Source organism: Paramisgurnus dabryanus, chromosome 8, assembly GCF_030506205.2.
Source record: "Paramisgurnus dabryanus chromosome 8, PD_genome_1.1, whole genome shotgun sequence".
In the NCBI taxonomy this organism is placed as follows: domain Eukaryota; kingdom Metazoa; phylum Chordata; class Actinopteri; order Cypriniformes; family Cobitidae; genus Paramisgurnus; species Paramisgurnus dabryanus.
The window spans coordinates 6,085,403-6,110,306 of record NC_133344.1 but is presented as its reverse complement, the minus strand read 5'-3'; the positions used below and the strand labels follow the sequence as shown (position 1 = coordinate 6,110,306).

At 38.5% G+C, this 24,904-nt stretch overlaps 1 protein-coding gene across 1 annotated transcript in view; it reads right to left on the bottom strand.

Moving 5' to 3' along the window:
- LOC135771673 (uncharacterized) overlaps nucleotides 1–8,386 on the bottom strand; it is a 31,047-nt gene extending 22,661 nt beyond the window's left edge. The window contains exon 1 of the mRNA XM_065282015.2: nucleotides 7,844–8,386. Coding sequence (XP_065138087.2) covers nucleotides 7,844–8,312 — 469 coding nt within the window. The 5' untranslated portion in view covers nucleotides 8,313–8,386. The remainder of the gene's footprint in view (nucleotides 1–7,843) is intronic.
- Between the last annotated feature and the right edge of the window lie 16,518 nt (nucleotides 8,387–24,904).

The following is a 24,904-nucleotide window of genomic DNA, read 5'->3' as shown; positions in this document are numbered from 1 at the left end:
AATCCTTATAATAATAACAACAATCACTCCCTCTTTGCATACAATGTAATAAACAGAGCCCGACCGATTTATCGGTTTTCCGATTTTATCGCCGATATGAGCATGTTGCAGATATATCTGTATTGGCGTATACGACACAGATATGCAGCCGATATGAATGTTTTTCACAGAAAAAAATGTATGTTTTTGAATGATGTAAGTACTTGTTTGTCCATCAGAGCGCCCTCCACTGTTTTGGTACTGGTGAGCTAGGGCTGCACGATTCAAGCTAAAATGTGAATCACGATTTTTTTCCATGGGAATTGAGATCCCGATTCTCTTTTTTTTTACAAAAACATTTATTATGCACTTAACTAAAAAAAACATGCTACAGGACTTTCAGTTATAATAACGTGTCTTAAAAGTCTCGCTTATTTTAGACCCCTTAAAATTTAGAGTAATTTAAAATTTGTTAACGTTAGCTGTTAAATTGCACCTGTGCTTTTTGTCCTATCAAACTGGCCAACCTTAAAACTTTTAAAACACTAACGTTAAACCTTTAAAAGACTAAACGATCAACATTTTGAGGCATCAGAGAGAAACGCAGACATGTAACAATGTTCCCCTCATGCTAAAAACCCTTTCTAATGGAGAACTTGTGGCGGTGACACAGAGGCCGTTTCTCAATCTGAAGGCTGCAGCCTCTATGGAGGTCGCATTTCTAAACTGCACATCATAATATTAACAATTAACGTTATAAAGATGACTAATATTTTTAGTTAATAATAAATTGTTGAAGTATGTTTTTGACTTGCGAATGTAATGCTCCGTTAACTCAAATGAACCAGGCTTGATGACGTATGCAGTCTGCATATGCGACCTCCGGAGGTTCCTGCCTTCCGATTTAGGTAGGTCCTGAGGTAAATAATTTCCTTGCCTTCTTTCGGAACCATTGTTGTTGCATCTCCGTCGCCACCAGGATTTTCCACAATGACGCTCGTTAATCCTCTCTTTTTGGTGAAAATTGCCGCTCCAAATCCACCAAGTAAACGACTGTGTTTAGGTCTGCCGCCTTGTTATACGTCACGCGAGTGACAGCGGAACGCCGCAAATGAGATGAGAGCGAGGAAAGAAACGATCGGGTCTGATTGGTTAATGAATAGGGTTTGGTTTTACCCTGTATGAGTGTGTGTTAGCAAGTTTGACTGATATTCTTGGATTGTAATCTAAATACGTGAACACGTAAACGCAGAATCTGAATACAGGGAAATACTGTATATGCAAGTGAATCGCCGTCATTTAAAATGAAGATCGCATACATGTATGAATCGAGATCGTGATTCTTTTTCAATTAATCGTGCAGCCCTACTGGTGACCCCCCTAATGAAAATTAACCATGGTTTTACTACAGTTAAAACCAAAAACCATAGTTACTGTAGTAAAACCATGGTTTTGCTGATAGTAATCAATACACCAAAAAACCACTAGTTACTACACTTTTACCACAAAAAAAACCATGGTTAATTTTCATAAGGGCCAGGTCACTGTGTAGTGACACCAGCCAACCCCCCTTGCCATTTGCTTCAGTCAGTGGCCTCTCAGTTAAGGCAGCGGCAGTCACTCGGTGCTTTCACAACATTTTTAAACCTGGTTATTAAGGCACCTTTGGTCGATTGGATTAAAAGTGGACGAGAGAGACACATTCCCGTTTACACTTCGTGTTTTTAATCCACCTCTTTTGTCCACTTGCGAGTTGTTGGAAAGAAAGCTGCTTGTGTTGTTACGAACATGCTAATTTCAGAGCAATTGATTAAATAAGTATGCGCAACTTTACACCCTTGCTAAATAAAAGAGGCGGAGAGAAGTCTAAAGTCTGGCTGAACGCTGTGGGTTCATGTTATAAAAACGTTGTGCACTACATTAAACTTTAGCCTACATCAATATGTTGTAGCATTGTCGAAGACATTAGCCTCTTTCACACAGTAATTCTGGTAAATTACCATGAATTTACCAGAATGAATTTACCAGTAAATACAAAAATGTGCTGTTCACACATGCAGTGACGTTCCGTCTTTTTACCAGTAAGACATCATTCACACATCAGTATCAAAATACCGGTAAACTCGGAGAGAAAGCGGAAGTTACCTGTGGCGCGCGGCCGGCGAGCACCGTCCGTGTCGTATTTGTAAACGGCGGATTATGACTTAATATCCACGGTCCGTATTTTGTTGTTTTCACATCTGTGGCAAGCGGTCGCGAAGTTGCTCGTGACCAAACAACATTGCGTTAGGCGGCGTCAAACGGAACCTGCGCGTTTGCACATTAGGCTTCACAGATGGTGTGCTAAGGACGTCGGCAATTTGGCAATTAGATGGTAAGCGGTTTTAAACAACTTTGGTGAAGAAATGTGGATGTTAACTTCAGGTGTGCTCGACTTTTAAGCAACATGTGTGTGGAAACGTCTGTAAACAGTCTGGGGGAAACCGCGTCACCTGTATAAAAAACTTTCTGATTGGCCCGCCCGATCTGTCAGCGTGGTCTGACGTCATCTAAATGCCGGTAATCCTATATTTTTCGTTCACACACAGCGCTTACCGGCAAATTACCGTTAATCTTACAACCTAACCTCATTCACACAGACCTCTGGTCCCAGAAAATACCCGTAAAATTGCCAGACAAGCGTCTGTGTGAACAAAAACTCGTTCCGTTAATCTTCTGGGATCGTTGCCGGAAAGAGGACCTAGTAAGATACGCGGGTAACCCTCTGTGTGAACAAGAATGCCATAAAGGGCGTGTCGAAGTGAGGACGCGCGCGTCATCATCACAACACAAGTTATGGTTCAGCTCCTTACAACGAGAGATAACGTGCATATAAACATTCACCACGAGAAATGTTGCAAACTAACATGTATATAAACATTCACCACGAGAAATGTTGCAAACTAGATTGAAGCAGTTATCAGGAAATGATATATGAGACGCATAAACAATGACGCACGTGCCATAGTGAGGACGCGCGTGTCATGGCAACATGAAGTTGGTTCAACTCTTTAAAATCAGGGATTTACAACATTCACTACGAGAAATGTCAGCAAACTGGACTGAAGCAGATATCAGGTAAGTTAGCTCGTTACTTACTGCGTTGAAACGGAGATCATTCAGCAGCATAAAAGAATATCGCGTCACGTGCTCATTTGAGCTATAATAAACGAAACTACCCGCATGTCATCCCAACGAGATATATTGTTCAGCTCCTCAAAATGCGGGTTTTAAATGCATATAAACAATCACGATGAGAAATGTCTGAAAACTGTATCAAAGCAGAAATCAGGGAGCTTGTCAAATATCCACTCTGAAGCTGAGATCATTCACCAGAATAGAACTGTGCATTCACGCGCTCCTTTGTAGTCTTATCATAAACAAAAATGCACGCGAGTTGTTTCTGGAGAGAGAAATAATAAATAATATGCAAACTTCAGACGCTGCGTAGAAGAGAGGGCGGGACTTTCAACATGTCACGTGTCTTTCCGGGACCATCAGATGCCGTGTAAACTTGGCAGTGTGAATGAATAAAATATCAAGCGGTCCCGTAAAATTCCAGGATGCCTGTGCCGTGTATCTTACGGAATATCTGTGTGAAAAGGGCTCCTGTCTTACTGGTAAATTGGGAGCACTGATTTACCGGAAAGGTTCTGTTCACACATGACATGTTAACTGCAATTTACCAGTAAATTACCAGTAAAGACTGTATGTGTGAAAGGGACTATTGTCTTCTTAAAGGTAACTTGCTTATTAATTTGTGAAGTACATAACTTACTGTAAAGCTATAAACTTCACAATCCTTTTCAATACAAGTCCTATAGACCTTTTGCGAGTCGACGTCACAGTTACGTCACGCGCGCATGTGGTGGCAGAAAAACAGTGGAAATGAATGAGACACGAGTGAAACGAACAATATAACTCACTAGAAAATGTTTTGTTGTGCTGTTGAGTGTCAGAATAGGAATGTCAAAATAGATGACCTTCATTTTTATAGTATATCGTCGTCGAAGACACCATTTGAAGAAAAACGTAGGTGTTTATGGTTGCAATAAAAGCCCTCAACCGGACAGACTGGAGTGATGAAATCATCTGAAAATCTTTTAATTATTTGAATAGAAAATAATTAGAGAAGATATCCGGTGTTCTGTCGAAGTCTGATCCCTCTATGTGTTTCTTATAGCGTTTTCATCACGTTACGTTTACAATTTATTTAGAAAGATTAAAGATTTTAATTAGTTCATAATATCAATAATATTACCATTTATTAAAGTTTTCGTATTTTTTTTCATTTTCTATTACTTCTTTTTACCATATATCTTAGCCTATGCCTTCTTCCTGTTTGTTCTAAATTATGATGTTTACTAATAAATATATAAACATAGCACACACACACGATGTAAAGTGTTAATAATATATAAACAGGCCTATACAAATTAATTTGTATGTAAACATAATAGTTTTAGATCAAACACGTAGGATAAAAATATAAGGAAGAAATTGAAAACAGGAAATGATTAAATGTTTAATAAATGATATTATACAGAATACATGATAGTATTGCTCTTATAAGTACTTCAGCGATTCATACTGTAAAAATAATTGATTTACCAATAAAGAACAATATATATACACATTACATACATGCAAGCATATCAGTGGCCAAGCCATTAAAACTTTTAATTTATTTAAAAAATAAACGTAACTTGGTAAAAACGTTATAAGAAACATTACACTTTAGAGAAATATAGGGGAAACAGACTTCTACAGAACACCGGATCCTTAAAAATCACAGTTTAATGCTAAAACACTTCACACAGCTATTGAGAAGCATTCACTTTCTGCCACCAGTTGGGCTCCGCCCACAAAAAACGTCATCTCTGTTTGCAAACACGCAAAAGGTCTATATAACGTTATTCTCGTCCAACCTGCCAATGATTCAAGTTGTATGTTGTTCTGTTTGTGTTTTTAAGTTATTCATAATAAGTCAAGTTTACGGTTTTGTGCACTGATATCAGACTCATTTTAGATAATAAAGTTTATTGTTAAACACACCTGCCTGTATTACACGTCTTTGTCACGCCATTTTAAGTGTTTGATCACCACATTTGTTAGTGATCATTGCAAACAAATTAATTTATATAGTATATATAATGTATATAGTTGTCAGAATTTAAATGTTGTTCCCCCACACCCCACATTTATATATTTGATATATTTTCATAGAACCTTGTATATTTCTTTAATGTTATACTAGGATGATAATGAAGCAATGATACGGTTCATTTATTTTGCATTTACTAAGTTGAGATTGAGTTGTGACATTTCCCTTGACTATGCTAGACATGGGCTGATCAGTCCACTCATGAAGTACGACCAGACTTCCCTGTTCTAATCTCTCCTTCCTCGTTTACACAATACAACTGTCTAAGCATTATTATTTATGTATCCATATCCAGACGTTCTTGCGAAGGGACCAATCATGTGATTGTTCTCCAGACATGTTTGCTCAATAGCTGCTCACATGATTCTTCTAGACATTATCAAATGTTTATCAGGTGACTAGGGCTTCCTTTCTGTACACCATATAATCTGAAGCCTGTCTTATAAACTTTGGTCTATGTTTGAACGGCATTTGGTGTCAGTGTCTTTCATAGCCCCTGATATATATCAGAACTCTCTGCTGCTCACCTCAGACCTCGTCTCTTTACTACAGATTCAACAAAAATCTCATACCTCTAGACCTGCATAGAATTAGATTCTAACAATAGTGTATTCTATGTACAGTACTGTAGTATAATATACTGTAGTATGTGTGTACTGTACTATAATACACATAATGAATACCGGCCGATCTATTGTTATCGGTCTTTTTTACTCCCTTATATCTGCATTGGCCCAAAAAAAATGCATATCGGTCGGGGTCTAGTAATAAATAGAGGAGTTAAAGAGTGAAGAATAATATTAATTTAATGAATGATATCACAGAAATGATACATTGTTAGGAAAGTAACCAACCAAAGAGCGTATCATTGAATTTCCAAACTGGTATTTCATGTCAGAATAATTCACATTTTGTTGTTATAGTTTATGAAATGGCTGTTGACAAAATGCTGTTTATCTATGCATTTAATCATACATCAACTTTATCAAACTTGTTATAGCTCACGGAGGTAATAAACAGAGGCGGAAACTACTTAAAAATTTACTTTTATGTAGAAAGTAAAAATACTTAAGTATTCATATTTTATCAGTGTTTTTCTTTGGAAAACATACATTCCAAAGCATATTATCATAATTTGTACTCCACTACATTTCATAATTTCAAGTTTTTGGTTTATATTTAATATTTAAGTACATTAAATATCTTGTTTTTTTTAATTTTACGTAATTAAAAAGTACTTTTACTCAAGAACAGTAAAAGTACACAAATTTTATGTAATTAGGTATTAAATAATTTTTAATATGCAATATAAAAGGAATACACAGTAGTATGATTCTATGCTTTAGAATGTAGTGAAAATTTTTTAGTAAAGTAAATTTTTTCCCAAGACAAACACTCTGATAAAGCACAGATGCTTGGAAAATTTACTTAAAATACTCAAGTTATGTCCGCCTCTGGTAATAAATAATTAATTAATGTCCACAGACATTTATTTAGATGTTTTTTAGCAAAATAATGTTTATCTGGTTAATGTTAATATAACTTGGGGTACATCTTCTTAAAAGTTAGCTGAATGTGGTGGCTGTGGTCAGCCTTCAACCCGGTAAGTGAACAGCAAGATGAACGTGAGTTTAAAAGGCTACTAATAAGCATTAAAAAAAATTTATTTAGTATTATTAATTTTTATTTCCCACAAGCATTCATTCATGGCTGTTTAATTCATGAAAAGCTACATTGTTACTGAGACAGGATTTGATGAATCAATTTACGTGACTCTGCGTGTTTGTCTTAATTTCTTAGTCAAACTGCATAGATACTCAAAGTCCTTTTAATGAAGTTGCGTCACTCTGCCGTCATATTTGCTGCGCACGCTGTTGTTGTTGTCTCCTCTCCTCAGTGGTGAAATGGCGTCCAGTGCACAAATCTCAAAACGGCCACAAGATGGTGGCATTTATCGGTCAAGCCGACATTACAAAACCGATATCCGATAATGGGAAAATGCTTAAAGCAGGGGTCACCAATCCTGCACCTGGAGGGCCAGTGTCCCTGCAGAGTTTAGCTCCAACCCTAATCAAACACACATGAAGCAGCTAATTAAAGTGCTTCAGGTTTGTTTGACAATTAGGGTTGACAATATTTGCATAATGGCTTCAATAAAGAAGTGGATAAAAACAAAAAAAGATGGCCACTGACGTATAGTAGTCTGCTCATGAACAACCAGGGAGAAGAACAAATTATAAAAAATCGTTTGTTTTGGTTTCTCTACAAAAGTGTTCTCGTCACTTCACAATATTATTATTGAATGACTGATGGACCTTTTTGGCGATGTCCTTCATTATGAGAAGAGGATTGTGAAACAAACAAATTCAAAGAGACAGACAGAAGCCTCCCGAATTTAATCCAAAATATCTAAAAATGTGTTCTGAAAACAATCAGAGCACTTGGGGGTTAAGGACGACACAGGAGTAAGTGATTTTGGGGTGAACTAAAGCTTTAAGCCTACATGCCTATTCCTTAAAAAGTATTAAAGATATCCTAAACTCCTTTAACATTTTAGTACTTACACTTTTTGGTCTTTTAATTAGTGAATTTGTGACTGAAAACCCAAAACAGGTGCACACATGACAGTTAAAAACACAACCAAAAATTAAGGATACATACCTGATGGAATAAAATCATCATCTTCCTCAGTACGATCTTCCTCTTCTGTGTGATCAGTTTTGATTTCTGTGGGTTCAGTTTTGATTTCTGTGGGTTCAGTTTTGATTTCTGTGGGTTCAGTTTTGATTTCTGTGGGTTCAGTTTTGATTTCTGTGGGTTCAGATTTAATCTTCATCATGAGGTTCGTGCAGTCGATGAGTTTAACTGAACACATCTTCAGTTTGGTCTGCAGGATCTGCTGCTGTTCTCCAGCGTTACAGACAGAATCCAGAGACTCTGTGGAGGTTTGATCCTCCTGTAAGCTCGGTTTACTGTCACACACTGTAGTGTCCTGAGTGTCTGTGGGCTTTGACTCAGTATAACAGAGTAAAGTCAGACTGAGATCGGAGTCCTGTGTGTGTCTGGATTTCTCTTCAGAGAGTTTAGAGTCCAGCAGTGGCTGTGGTGTGCGGCTCTGATCTCTGCTCATCCACACTGAATCCAGACTCCCATCATCAGTCACATACACTGAAGATTCACAACAATCCACATCCTGACAACACAACACACTCAGACAGTAAGATTAGAAATGATTTGATGTTGTCTGATTCAGGTATATGATGTTTAAGCTGTACAAACCTCTCGATCCATTGCTAAATCTCCTCTTTCTTCAGCTGAGAGATTTCTGTGATGAAATCATCAATATATCCAGCATGGACGGATCAGTTCCTACTGATTTACAGCACAGCACATCTCACCATCAATGTCTAATACACAGAGACAAGACTCTGTTTACACTCAATGAAACATGCAAAAGAGAAAAACACTGAGGATACACAAACACATCACACGCGCACGCGCGCTCTTTCTTTCTTTCTTTCTTTCTTTCTTTCTTTCTTTAGTGAGTTTATCTGCGGACTAAAGAGCTGCAGCGCCTCCTGCTGTACTGGAGAGAGAAGACGCTCACTGCTTTACAATGGATTTAGCAAAACGAGTATGCGTCTCAATTATGGCCAGAAATCATCACAAACTATTGTATAAAGTAATGACCAAATAAAAAGAAGGGGTGGGAAAATAATAACTGAAGAATAAAGACAGAACATCAACCTTTTAAAGTCATAAAGATAGGACAGCGTAGGACAAAGAGATTATGATCAGATTAGAAATACAATCACAAACGTTTCACAACGTTGTATTTTCATCGTAATTAGGTAATATTGCAGCATAACATTTTAAAAACCACACCCTAAATAACAACAAAAAAGATATTTTATGAATGTTGGAAAATACCTAATTAGCACATTTTTTGTTCAGGTAGTAAAAAACATAAATCAACTCTGTACACTACGAAAACAAAACCAGAACAAAATGCAACATTTGTGAGACGTTTTGTTTAGCTGTTAAACCTTGAAATAAGTCTTTTAAAGAACATCATGATGACCATACAACCAGGTGTTTATAATGTGTTACTGAATGTATGTCGGCCAACCAAGAAAATGCCCTGTATGCCCGATTACCAATCCAATCCTGCCTACCATTATAATACAAAACACTAATAAAGCTGAGATACATTTAAACCAATAAACTGGTTGTTGTATTTTGGTATGTTCATGGCGTTCTTTAAACATCTTATTCCAAATGATGTTTTATTAACAAAGTTCGAGAGGAGCACATTTAAATAATCTCCCAAACTAAATCGTAATTACGACCAGCTGTCACCAATCAGGTGTCCACCTGATCGGCATGAGTGGAAGCCTATATAAACATGCAGCTAACTCTCCCACGTCCTTCGACAGTTCTTAGCATGGCCGGAAGGCCTGGCAGCGACGGAACCCAGGTAGCCAGTGCACTCGGGCCAGATCCGGTTGAGTGTCGGCGCACGCGGCTGTGTTCTGGCTGCGGCTTACCAGCATTAAGCCAGCACTGGCCCAGTAAAAGTTGCCAGATTCGGCTAGGCTGTGGATATGCGGATTTGGTCCGATTTTGGCTGACAAATGGCATATTTTCCACATTTTGGCTTTCACATTTCACATTGGTTTTAATAAAAATATATTAATTTAACAATTGATATGCATATAATTGTTTCTATTTAATGTTTTGATAATTGTTTTTAGTTTTCCTGATTAATGGTAGCCTGTCCCTGCTGAAAAAAACAGCATACCAGTTTGCTAGTGAACACCAGCTAAACCAGCACCAAACCAGCATTAGCACCAGCTAAACTAGCATTAGTATACCAGCATATGTTGTGTTTTGGTGCTGGTATGCTGGGACCACCAGCTAAACCATCATAGACCAGCATAATTACCATGCTGGTCCATCCTGGTTTGATGCTGGTTTTTTCAGCAGGGATGTAAACTGATTTTAAGTAGTGTGATGAAAAGTTAAGCTCAGAAATGTTACCCTAATAAAATAAGGGAAGGGGAGAAGCATATTTTAATTTTAAGAATAGGTTTGTAGAGGTGTAAAGTGCCATTAGCCTATTAAATGTAAGTATCTGGGCTATTAAGTTTATAATGAAATATTTTCTATGTATGTTATATTTCAACAAACACAGAATTTATTAATTAATGGTCAAATACTAAATTGAGATTTTATAAAAAAAAATTAATAAGCTGTAAAGCTTGTAAATTTTACTTTATTACAACTACAATTTTTCAGCCCTTTTCCAGAATTTGACTTACTTTTATTTTGGAAAAAGAACTGCTGCTGTTTCAAGACATGTGCACTAGCTGCAACATCTAGTGACGACACTTACCGGGCTTTAAAGGGACACTTCACACATTTGCATTAAGCTGTGTATAGTTAGAAACCCATTCATGTTTTTGAATGGTTGTGCATCATTCCCTCTGTTTCCCCGAGACAGGAGAAATATGGATTTCAGTGTTGCACTTCCTTCTTTCAATGATGTAAAAATCATCATTTTGCATCATTGAAAGAAGGAAGTCCAGTATCTTTGTTGAGGGAGTGAGACTACAAACACCCCTTTTCTCAGTCAAATAGGCACCAAATGTTACATTTCGACTACAAATATAATCCACTTTTAATAAAGATTAATGTTTCCACGGGTGAAATGCTCCTTTAACGGTTGTTGCTGCATGAAGTGCAATTTCTCTGAGGTAAGACTTTTTGGAAGTTATTAAACATAATTTTAATGCATGAAATATTTATACTCTGCACATATTATATGTAAACTTAATTTAAAAGAAGGACAAACTGGTGTGACTGATATATATACGTAATTTTTTAAATGACCACAATCCCACTTCAACAAATATGTAAATTATCATTTGAATTTATTATTAAAATACTGAAGTATTTCTAGATAAATTTGAGTAGAAAAATCGATTTTTATAATTTATCTGACAAGGAGAATTCGGACATAAGAAATGAACTATGCTCAGTTTAATGAACTTACTTAAACAGTAATATTTCGTTTAGCAAAACAAACGATGAATATTTCGCAACTCTGAGGATTTGCCTCAGCAGTCAATGCAGCAGGCGGGAGTAATAAACATTAATATATATATACATATATTAACACTTTAATATGCTAAAATATGTTATATTGTGTTGTGTAATAAAATAAAAATGACAATAACAAACTCTATTGGTATTTTAATAATATAGTCTTGTTTCCCGTTATTTTCGGGTATACAGTATAAGCAGCAATTAAAATATTCGATATAAAATGTTTCTGGTTGCAACTTTTTATTAAAAGGTTTGTTTTATCAAATTCAGCATCTAATTCACTTCATTTGCAATTAAAAACAAGGAAACACGGCGCACACGTCACTACGGCAAGCAGCAGGTGTCCGGCTTGACGGCTCCGTCTTCAGTTCCTCCCTCGACTGCAAGCGGCAAACCTCGCCGATCGGTCTGCGCAGCGCCGGTTGATCTCGAACACACCTATTCATTTCCTATGGAGATTCGCAAAGGGGTTGCGTGAGGTCCCGACCATCTGCGGATGCGTAAATATCGGATCCGTTTTGAGCGTTGGATCCGTTAAAAAATTTGAAATTGTGCGACTAAACCGCATGCGATATGCTGACCGGAAGTTATGTTTTTCATTGTATTCCAATCACAAACTGTGTGTGAGGTGAAAATGATTAATCCTTTTGGTTTACCTTTATTAGTAACATTTGAATTCTTAAAAAAACACTTTTGATTATTGATAAGTAATACAATATTAATTTAATTTGTGTACGTTATTATTTTAATCTTGTCTTTATATGTTCTCTCCAAAAAATATTGTCAATCTTTGTCATATATGCATAGCTGTTTATTGTTTCATTCATTTGCGTTCATTTATTTATTCCACCATGGTAAACATATTAGAATGAAGCCTCTTGCACTGGAATGAGCTTCTCTCCCATATACGATTAAACCGAAACTTTATAGACTGCCACTAGGGGGAGAACTCCGACTGTCGTTTCCGTATGTCGTGTGCAGTGGAAAGGCGGCTTTAGAGCCGGCGTTCGCGAACGACCCATCACTAGTGAGCATGCCTCCATCAGTGGCACAGACTCAGCCAGCACAGGCTTCTCTATCTATTCTCTCCTCTGTCCGTGGCCCGACTGTATCGCAAGTCTGCCTCCGCTACCGTCACAGGCCCGGACGCCTTATTTTCTTCCTCACTTCCCTTCTTCCACCCTATCCCCACAAGCGTGAGGCTGCCTCCGCTACCTGCACAGGTCCGAATGTCTTTGGGCATAGGCTCGCTTGCTGCGGTCCGATCCTGACTGCGATCGTATCTGAAAACGATGTTGTGCGAAGGTGATCATGCAACGTATGATCAATGTCATCGAATAAGGCGCATGCGCAGCTTGCTTTGCTTCCCGGACGGGTTGCCCGCCCGGTTCCGAGATACTTGTGTTCGCGCAAACTCAAGTGGCGGTAGCCCGGTGCGCGATTCCGGCTTCACATGACAGCTTTATAGACCGATTTAATGACCAACATGTGCATAATTAAAGGGGAGTTCGTTTTAATGATATTTTTGCCCTAAATAAGCCACCAAGTAAAGTTATTTGCGTTTTTCGTTTAAGTTAAATACACAGTTTCTTAAACATATTTTTAGAAAATATTTGCAATGATTTTGTATGACGTGAAAAGGTTTGGACTAAAATCTCGTCGCTTTTACAACGTTTTCACCAGCAGGTGGCGCCATATTCAGGTGTTTCGAGTTTGTCGAAATGGTGAATCTTTTTGTCAAAACAATTAATTTACTGTAACTGATTTGAAGCTTCGAAACGCATTTGTATTTATTGCCCAGTCTCGAGCAGAGTTTAAACCCAGTGACGCTGAAAGACAAAACACCTTTCGTGACCATTAATGATGCCTGCTTAAAAGAATAAGTTCAAGAGAACGATTTCTTTAAAGCGAACATGTCGAACCATTACTCCAAATTGGACTGAATCATTTTTAAAATGGCGTCTCCAAACAGCATGAGCTATGGTTGTGTTGACAGGGTCGATTTGTGTGCTTAACAGTCACTCTGACTCAAAATAAGACAATATTCCACTTCATAATCTATTTACCATACAGACCTTTCATTACAGCTCCCAGTTACTTCAACATTACACTGAACTGAGACCGTGTTGTTAATGAGTATGCATGTTCCTGACAGCACGCATCCTGATACAACGGTTACCAAGCCACTAGACCAGGGGTCTTCAACTACTCTTCTTCGGGGGCAAGATTTTAAAATTGTAAATATGATGAGGGCCAGCCAAACTTTTATATATATATGTGTGTGTGGTGTGTGTGTGTGTGTGTGTGTGTGTGTGTGTGTGTGTTGTTGTTTTTGTTACTTTTGTTATAGTATATAAAAAAACATATTAAAAAGCATGCATTTTCAAAACAAATGCACACTTCTTGTATCCAGTGTGTTGCCTTTTAATTACTGAAAACTCATATTTTCTTTATTAATATTTAGAAACAATTGCAACATGTAAGAGTCAAATGTTAATAGTAAGTGTAAAAGATTAACACTCTTAAACATATTTTGTTTATAACTGTTTAACTTTCATTAATTGTTATATGTCAAGTATTCACAACATATAGCCACACTCCTAATGCCTACAATTTTACTACATGTTTTCTTTTTTTATATTTTATAGATATATAGGCTAAACAGCTTTTCCGTTGTACATTACATACAGATATAACTGTCGGGAGTTCGCCCCCTAGTGGCAGTCGTAATGAAATAATTAATAATTTACTTACCAGTAATCAATCATTTTTAAAGTATTCAAGTGTTACTGATAAAGTGAAACAAAAAGATTAATAATTTTTACTTTGCACACAGTTTTGATTGGAATACACTGAAATACATCACTTCCGGTCGCTGCGTCACATGCGGTGAAGTTAATTTTCTTTAACGCATCCAAAGCTCGAATTGGATCAGATAATAAAGCACCCACAGATGGTTGGCAGCCCCTTTCTGACTCACTTTCTGTGTTTTCGGCTGTCATGTCATGTACAGTAGAAAGGTAAAAGTAACCACGCTGAATTTAAATCAGTCATTTCTCAATCCGGCTGCAGCCTCCGGAGGTCGCATTTCCAGGCTGCATACGGCATTAAGTCTTATTTCAGAATTTTAACAATTATAAAGTTGACTATTATTCTTAGTTAATCGTAAATTATTCTAATATGCTTATGATTTGTGAATGTAATGCTCAGTTAACTTAAACTTGATGACATATGCAGTTTGCATATGCGACCTCCGAAGGCTGCAGCCTTCCGATTGAAAAAGAACGGCCAAAGGTGACCGGCCCTGGTGTATAGTGTATATCTGTGGCAGAATTACAGCGCCCCATACTGGTCCGGCATATATACTACACCACTTTCAGTCGGTTTCAGTGGTTTCGTGTTTACGGATTATTTTTTTAGAACAAGGAAAAAAAATGATTGGGTAGAGAATGCACCGGCTTCGTGTGGACAAACCCTAGCTCTGCAAAGACACAGGCAGGATTGGTGACCACTGGCTTAAAAGAAAACCCCACCGTTTTCAATATTTTACTCTGTTCTTACCTCAACTTAGATGAATTAATACCTATTTTTTATCAATGCGTGTACTTTTATTCTTTGTACAGCGCTTCTTCAATGTGTTAACATGGAAATGTGGACAATGGAAAGACGCGAATGATGTCGGGCGCTTCTCCGCTCTCAGCGCTCCTTCAAAAATGCGTGCGCGTTAAACGCGCCCTGCCCATAAATATCATTCAAAAAAGGCGCCTGCAACTGCCATAAACGCTTTTGGTGTTACTGGCCCCTAAGGATACACAAACACATCACACGGGCGCTCTTTCTTTCTTTCTTTAGTGAGTTTATCTGCGGACTAAAGAGTTGCAGCGCCTCCTGCTGTACTGGAGAGAGAAGGCGCTCACTGGTTTACAGTGGATTTAGCAAAACGAGTATGCGTCTCAATTATGGCCAAAAATCATCACAAACTATTGTATAAAGTAATGACTAAATGAAAAGAAGGGGTGGGAAATAATTGTTGAAGAATAAAGACAAAACATCAAGCTTTTAAAGTTGTAAAGATAGTATATTGTACGACAAAGAGATTGCGATCAGATTAACAATACAAACAATGTTGTATTTTCATTGTAATTAGGTAATGTTGTGGTACAACATTTTAAAAACGTTTTAAAAACCACACCCTAAATAACAACAAGTACGTTTTATAAACGTTGGACAATACCTATTGGCAGGTTTTCTTTAGTTAAAAACGTAAATTACATCTGTTCACTACTAATACAAATACAGACCAAAATGCAAAAAATGTTAAGCTGGTAAACCTAGAAATAATACTTTTAAAGAACATCATGACCAATGACCATACAACCAGGTGTTTATTTGAATGTAATATTTTTGTGTTTTTACTTTCATATTTCTGTAGTAATTACCACAGGTATTGTGTTGTTTTTTGGGACACTTTACCACAGGATTTTGTTGTAACATCTGTAATATTCCTGCAGTAATCTTGTGGTATTACTTTCATATTTATGTACTACTTACCACAGAATTTTGTTGTAAAGTATGTAATATTCTTGTGGGATTGTGTGGTATTACTTTCATATTTCTGCGTAAATTACAACATGATTCATAATATCCTTGCAGTATTCCTGTAATATTCTTGTGTTATTATTTTCATATTTCTGTAGTATTAACCACATGTATTGTGTTGTTTTTTGGGACACTTTACCACAGGTTTTTGTTGTAACGTCTGTAATATTCCTGTAATATTCTTATGGTATTACTTTCATATTTTTATAGTATTTTACACAGGATTTTGTTGTAATGTAATATTCCTGCAGTATTCTTGTGGGATTGTGTGGTATTACTTTCATATTTCTGCGGTAATTACCACAGAATTCTGTTATATAATATTCTTGTGTTATTACTTTCATATTTCTGTAGTATTTACCACAGGTATTGTGTTGTTTTTTTGGGACACTTTACCACAGGATTTGGTTGTAACGTCTGTAATATTCTTATGGTGTTACTTTCATATTTCTATAGTATTTATTTACCACAGGATTTTCTTGTAATGTAATATTCCTGGGGTGTATTCCAGAAAGCAGGTTATGTGACTTACCCGGGTAAGTTTAGGAGTAAGCAAGCGGATAACCTCTGCTTTCGGTTCCAAAAACGAAGGTAACTTTTGGGTTATGTAAGTAACCATAGCAACTGACTCTCTGAAGATAACCTGCTCCGGAGCAGGTTATGTTGCAGGGTAAGTTCATTTTAGTTAATAAAACGAGGCTCCGGAGGATGTCTGCGCATGCGTGCACTTATGATGAGCTTGCAGCAGGCGTGGAAGCATATATTTTGCATAATATTACAATGTTAAAGCATTTATTTTATTACATTTACAATCGCGAATATTTATTGCTGTCTTCAAAAATGTATGATATTTCTTTAAAGAAACATTTTTTTAATAACATGGATTGATATTTGTGATTAGTAATTACTATACATTTAATTATGTCCATTATTAATAAAAATTGATTCATATTTGTGTTCGGACTAAATACTACACATTTAATTAAGTTCATTATTAATATATCTCCAAATATCAGTGGATGTATGAAACACAATTTCATCAGTTAATAAATGTTAAGAATAAAGTACATTTCCATATCAATTTTGTCAATTCATAAATAACCTCATCTTTCACTTTCTAGATAATTTGAGATTAATCTAAAGTTCTAATAAATGTGTGTGCAAATACATTGTCATTATTGAGCCAGAAATCTTAACCTATGTTACTTAAGTGACAATGTGCCAATGTTACAGTAAATGGGTATAACAAATAGAAACACATGATGCCTATCATAATAATAATTACTGAGGGACAGAAGTTACCCCTGCCTGCAGTCTCTGATAGGCATGTGCATGACCCACAGAATGACACCCATGAAGCACAGGCACGATTTAACACTGACCCACAGAGTGGCACAGGTGAAGCACAGACTTCATCAGGTGAAACACCATTGAATCACAGACATGGCATAGTGGTCAGATATTTTCTATTATCAGTTAGAATCATGTACACAATGAAATGAAATTATAAATATATTTTTCATAGTATAATATTTATTTCTTAAACATGCACTTCAGATCCTTAGCCCTCTCTCTACATTTGATCTATAGTTGGTCTTTTTCTAAATCACCTTTTTTTCTTTAAAATTGGCCTTTTGTGCTTTCCTGAGCTATCATTTTTGAGCCAAAGGGAAATTGAGATATTTGGTTATATTAGATAATACAGGACATGTTACTATGAGCACTAATGTAACATTTCTATTCTTCACTTCTGTCACAGCAGATCCTAATCGTCCAATGCAAATGAATGTTAATTTTTAGTGTAGTGTACTGAAAAGCATTACACAAAATTATTGAAAATATTAAAAGAGGGTGCATTAATCTATCAGCTATCAGTAAATGTGAAATAAGTACAATATAGTGAATATAATCATACACAACACAATCATATCTAAAAAAATCCTTATGAAAATTAACCATGGTTTCATTGGTTGTCAAAACCATGGTTATTTTGTGGTTACCATGGTTTTACTGTAACCATGTTTTTTTTTAACTGTAGTAAAACCATTGTTCATTTTTGAAAAGAGAAAAATCTAATTCAATATAATTAATATATTTAAATAATATTTAAATAATGTGTATTTTCGTTGAGACACATATAATATTGGACTTAAATGGGGTAAAATAGGTCCGTATTAATTAATTAATTTTACCTGTTTTGTAATCACCCACTTATATAACGTTATAAAACGTTGATTTTGCCAGAAAGTATTGGTTTATAATGTTATTTCTCATTTAAAAACTTCTAAGTTCTCTGACGTTTCCATGGTGACTCGTGAAATCTGTGATCCATTGACAATGCCTTTATGTTGTTACCGTGAGGGCGCGTTAACTCTGGGTTACTTTCACCGGGTTGATTGAACTACCTCTTAAACTGTTTTTTGGAACCGACATACCCAGACTAAGCAAGTTTGGGGTTGATCAACCCGGAGTTCAGGGTTTATCTGATGGTAAGTTAACCCTGCTTTCTGGAATACACCCCTGCAGTAGTTCTGCGGTAATTACCACAGGATTCTGTTATATAATATTCTTGTGGTATTACTTTCATATTTCGAATGCAAAACTGGAAGAATTCGTGCAAAACTGGGTCTGTGGATTTTATTAAACAAACCCCGTAAAATCACTTATTAGAAAATAGAGGCAACCCAGCTAGCAAAAAGTCGTCTATTGGACGTTGAGTAGACGTAAACCTTCAACGTCAAATTTTGGTCCAGTGAAGGTTGAAAATGAAAATTGAAAAGACGTCATATTCGTCCATCTTTTCAACGTTCAAATCAGGTCGATCTTCAACGTCTAATTTTGGTCCATTTGTTGTGTCTAATAGACTGTTATTACAAGAACTGAACACTAGAGGGTAATAGAGAGATTAAGGGATCTAGAAGAGAGACCAGTGAGAGACACATGTGTTAATGTTATGTGGATTAAAGAGTGAGCATCCATGAATCCTTGTGCCATCGTATTCTTTATTGTTTTGTAAAGTTAAGTAACAGTATAACAAATTGGCGACGAGGTGGTCTGCATCTATATTGCGAGACGATGGCTGCACTCAACGCTCCATTTCCAGATTTATTTCTGCCTTGCCCGGGTGAGCCCAGCGTTCCATTCACAACGTGGACCAGAATGTTCCGCAACTATCTCCTCGTTGTGGGAGCTACAGGTGATGCTTGGCCAGAAGAAAGGAAACGAGCCTTGCTGCTTCATTGCCTAGGAACCGAGGGGCAAAGGATTTTTTATACTTTACCAGACACTGGAGACACACTGGACCCTGCTATCACTGCACTGAGCACACATTTCACCCCTGCCATAAATGTCGTGGTAGAACGTCATAATTTCCGGAAACGAGTGCAAGGTGCTCACGAGTCCATAGTGAATTATATTGCTGCACTGAGACAGTTAGCTGCAACTTGTGATTTTCCTAATACAAATGACATGATTCGAGATCAACTCATTGAGCATGTGTCTGATCCCCGAATCCGTGAGAGACTGCTCCTAAAATCTGACCTTACATTGGCAGAGGCTATTGCAACTGCGACCCAAGTTGAATCTGCATCAGAACAAGCAAAGGCTATCGGAGAACGGAGTTTTCCTGTGCAAGCTGTCCAGGTTCAACAAAATGCCATTCAGCGCAAACAGCAAAGAACCACGTTCAGCGCAAATACTTTTTCAAAACCCCATACAACTGTTGCACATGCACGCTCATGTTTTCGTTGTGGTTCTAGTGAACACTTGGCTAATGCAAGGGAGTGCCCGGCTACAAGAGCAATATGTAAAAATTGTAAAAAAGAGGGACACTTTGCACGCGTGTGCCGCTCGGCTCCTACACACACGGTTAGAGAAGTTGAGTCGCCCGAGTACACGTTACTGTTAATTCAAGGATCCAGCATGCAGAATAAAATCCAGTGTACTGTGGGCATTCAGACGCCTAAGTCCTTTGCAAATGTGGAACTGATCGTGGATACGGGCGCGTCAGTATCAGTTCTGCCTCTATCTGTGTATGAAAAAACTTCAAAGGTACACATTTGCAGCCATCGACCGCGCGACTGGTTACATATTCGCGCTCGCCTATTCATGTTTTGGGCTGTATGCCAGCTACTGTAATTAAAGACAATGTTGAATGCTCTGCCACCTTCTTTATTGTGGAATCAGGAACTGCTCTAATGGGGATGGACTTGATATCTGCTCTACACCTCTGCATAGAAGGGAATACAATTACTTCTGCACGAGCCTCCGACTTACCTGCTTCACTTCTTACGTCACCGGTGATGCAGCTTTCCTCTTCTGCACCTGTGACAGGTTGTGTGCAAGGGTTCATGCATAAAGTGAAAGTTTTACCCTCCGCTGTACCGGTGCGACAAAAACTCCGACGTCTTCCTTTCTCAGTACGTGCTGCTGTGTCTGATGAACTGAACCGCCTTCTCAGCGCAGGTGTAATAGAGAAAATTGATGCTTCACCGTGGATATCACCGATTGTGGTAGTACAGAAAAAAACGGGAGGAATTAGAATGTGTGTTGATTTGCGGGAGCCTAATAAGGCTATTATAGTGGATGCTTACCCTCTGCCACACATGGATGAGACTTTAGCTGCCTTGTCAGGTGCAACTGTTTTTTCCACCATTGACCTGGAAAATGCTTACCATCAGGTCCCGCTTCATCCAGATAGCCGTGATCTCACAGCGTTTATAACGCATGACGGCCTGTTTCGTTTTTGCCGTGTTCCGTATGGCCTCGCATCGGCTCCGGCCGCATTCCAGAAAATGATGTCAATAATACTCAAGGGTGTTCCCAATGTACAGAATTATTTAGATGACGTCATCTGTTTCGGACATACACAGCAAGAACATGATGTTGCTTTGGATGGTGTGCTCAAACGTCTAAGGGAGGCTGGTCTACGAATGAATGAGAAAAAGTGTAATTTACGCCAGTCCTGTTTGCGCTTTCTCGGACACATGGTGAATGGGGATGGTATCCAGCCTGATGGAGAACATCTGCAAGCAATTATGGAGGCCCCAGCCCCTACTGATGTCACCAGTTTGCGCTCATTTCTGGGTATGTTGTCCTGGTATAATAAGTTTATACCTAATTATGCCACTCTCGTTGAGCCGTTGCGTGCATGCCTGCGCCAGGATTCTGAATTTGAATGGACTGATGGTGCCCAACAGAGTTTCCTGGAGGTTAAGAAATGTTTATTGGACAGTTCAGCACTTGCTCTATTTAACCCAGAACTGCCAGTCATTGTGTCCACTGATGCATCGGATTATGGTCTGGGAGCGATATTATCGCAGGTGCACCCGGATCATAGTGAACGCACAGTGGCTTTTGCATCACGAACCTTATCCTCGGCCGAAAGGCGTTATTCAACTGTCGAGAAAGAGGCTTTAGCGTGTGTTTGGGCCGTCGAGAAGTGGCGCACATACCTCTGGGGCAGACGTTTTACGCTGCGCACTGATCATCAGGCGCTGACAACACTGCCGTCTACGCGGGGAGCTGGACGTGCCGGGATGCGCATTGCGCGGTTGTCAGCTCGTCTTCTGTGCTTTTCTTATGACGTTGTGTATCGGGCTGGCTCATCAAACCATGTTGCTGACTGCCTGTCGCGGTTACCTCTTCCTCTCACTTCTGCTTCTACCTCTGAAGATGAGCCAGAGCTTGTCGCTTTACTGTCTACTGCCCTGACTGCGATTTCATCATCCGAGTTCAAATCAGCTGCAGCCTCGTGTCCTGAACTGACCGCTGTGTGCACTCAAATCGAAAAAGGTTGGCCTGTTTCTATAAAAGCTGTGCATACCGACCTTCAAACATACTATAATGTGAGGAATGAACTGAGTGTCAAGGACAATGTGGTATTCTGAGACACCCGTCTCGTAGTTCCACTGACATTGCGACATACAGTAATAGCTCTCGCGCACGAAAGTCACCAGGGAATCGTGCGGACAAAGCAGCGCTTACGCGAACTGTACTGGTTCCCTGGAATGGATAAGATGATCCAGACTCAAGTCTCCTTGTGCGAGTTGTGTCAAAGGCTGGATAAATCTGCTCGCACGGTTACCGCCCCTCTCCAACCTGTCCCTTTTCCAGATGCACCGTGGAGTAAACTGGGCATGGACATTGTTGGCCCGTTTGATACTGCTGTTTGGGACTGTAAGTACGCAATCACCTTAACTGATTACTACTCTAAATGGCCAGAAGTTGCCTTTACATTGTCTGTGACGACAGGGGTTGTGATTGACTTTCTCAATGGCGTTTTTAGTCGCCATGGTTACCCTGTAGAGTTGGTTACGGACAATGGGCCACAATTAACGTCGGATGCGTTCACAACCTTTCTGCATGAAAGAGGCATTGCGGCAGTTCGCACACCTGTGTATCATCCAGCGGCGAATGGTGCCATAGAACGTTTTAACAGAGTTCTTAAGGACTGTGTACAGTCGGCTATTGTACAGTCTAAGCCGTGGAAGCGTACTGTTACAGATTTTCTTCAAGTGTACCGCTCTACTCTACATGCCACCACGGGAGTTTCGCCCTTTGAATTGCTCCACAGGCGAAAGATGAGAACAAAACTGAATGTTTCCCTTCATTCCCCTGCCAGCACTTTCCGACCAGCGGCTGTTCGCAAGCGGGTTGTTCTTAAGCAATCTCAGATGAAGCGCTACACTGATGCAAAACGTGGCGCACAACTGGCTATCCTAAAACAGGGGGACAGGGTGCGAGTGCGCAAGCCCTTTCATGTGCCGAAAGGACATTGCAAATTTTCTGATCCTGTTGAAATTGAAAAACAAGTGGGTCCGAATACCTACTTACTAGAGGATGGAAGGAAATGACATTCTTCACAATTGGCACGAGCTGTTCAGATACCTGATCCTGCACCTGATCTTGCGGAGGAAACCTCCTTTAATAATGCTGATAACTTTCCGCGGGCGGAGGAGCATGCGTCAAGAATTCGCAAACCGCCCTCATGGCTCAAAGATTTTGAGACGTAAATGTACAGTTATACATTGCATAGCCTATAGCCTACGTTCAGTTCTGGTATAATTAATATAGGCTTGTTTTGCGCTCAAGCAATATTCTGAAAAGAAAAAATACTGTTCAAATAATGGTACATACTTGGGTTCATTGTTAATGTTGGTATAAAACATTTTTGTTTAATTACTGATAGATTAAGTGGGGAGAAAAATATCTTATGTATTGGGGGGATGTTGTGTCTAATAGACTGTTATTACAAGAACTGAACACTAGAGGGTAATAGAGAGATTAAGGGATCTAGAAGAGAGACCAGTGAGAGACACATGTGTTAATGTTATGTGGATTAAAGAGTGAGCATCCATGAATCCTTGTGCCATCGTATTCTTTATTGTTTTGTAAAGTTAAGTAACAGTATAACACCATTGAAAGTTGAAAATGAAAATTGAAAAGACGTCATATTCGTCCATCTTTTCAACGTTCAAATCAGGTCGATCTTCAACGTCTAATTTTGGTCCATTGAAGGTTGAAAATGAAAATTGAAAAGACGTCATATTCGTCCATCTTTTCAACGTTCAAATCAGGTCGACCTTCAACGTCTAATTTTGGTCCATATTCGTCCATCTTTTCAATGTTGAAAACAAGACCACTTTAACATACCAAATAACATTTTATAAAATGAAACAAAGCTTTAAAGGGTTATAATAACTTTAATAAAACAGCACATTTTAAATAGTGCAAACAGTCAAGTAACCAACAGTTTCACAGTCTGCAATAAACAGGTCGGTCCAGTAACCAACACAGAGTGCAATAAACATATACCAACACAGATTTCAGAGCACAGTAAACATAGGTCAGTCCAATGCAATGAACCAGAGGTTTTCAAAGGTGTCCTGGAGGACTACTAGTACTGCACAATTTGCATGTCTCCCTCATTAGACACACCTGGTTTAAATTGTCAGCTCATTAGTAGAGACTGCAAGACTTGAACTGGGTGGGTAAGGTAACTGAATGAGGTGTGTCACAAAAGGGGAACATGCAAAATGTGCAGTACTAGTGGTCCTCCAGGACAGCTTTAAAAATCCCTGCTATGAGCAGTCCAGAGCTTCCTGTAATCTGGCGGTTGGTTGGGCTTCTCTCTGTGATGATGGGTGGAAGATTCGCGCCACATTCACATGCCTCTTCGCTTCTTCTTCTTTCAGTTTTATGGCGGTTGGCAACTACCTTTATTGTTTCATTACTGCCACCTGGTGGGGTGGGGTAATTATATCATGAATCCTCATTGCACCTCAATCGCAGTTTCATATTTTTTATAACTTTGACGTAATATGTAAAATTCAATTCAATTCAATTTTATTTATATAGCGCTTTTCACAAAAGTCAATTGTTTCAAAGCAGCTTTACATAAAGAAAGCACAGAAAAACGACAGATAGCACAACAAAATACAAAATAAATTTGCTGCGGCTATGACTCAATATTATAAGTGCACGTATTACTAAAGCAACGTCTAGAAGAGGAAGCTAAGTAAAGCCCAAAAAGGCTGCCTCCCCGGGGTGAAAAACCCCTAGGAGAAAAAAACCCTGTGCTTTTATCAGAGGGAAAATAAGTCCTAGGAGGGAAAAACCCTTGGGAGAACGGATAAGGAGATTTAGCAGAGATTAAGCGGGTTCTGCCGGTGATCGTTGGTCAGGCATCAGCTGGGCATCACGTTGAAGGACGGCCAGTAGATCAGAGGTGTGCCAACTTTCACATCTACCGGGACTGGGTCTGTTTGTATCGTTGTCCTCGGGTCGAGGACGAGACAGGGAGAGAAAAACAAAATCGTATTAGCGTAGCGGCCGTTCATATGTATTGAAGTGTCACACAGTGATGTGGTTTAACTCAGCTTCGTTCCAGACAGACTAACTATTGCGGCATAATTATATTATCTACAGTTTTAGGATTTAGCAAATTGGGGGCCCAATGCGAGGGTATATATAGGATCTTTAAGAGAAAATGAAACCAGACGACCCGTTTGACTA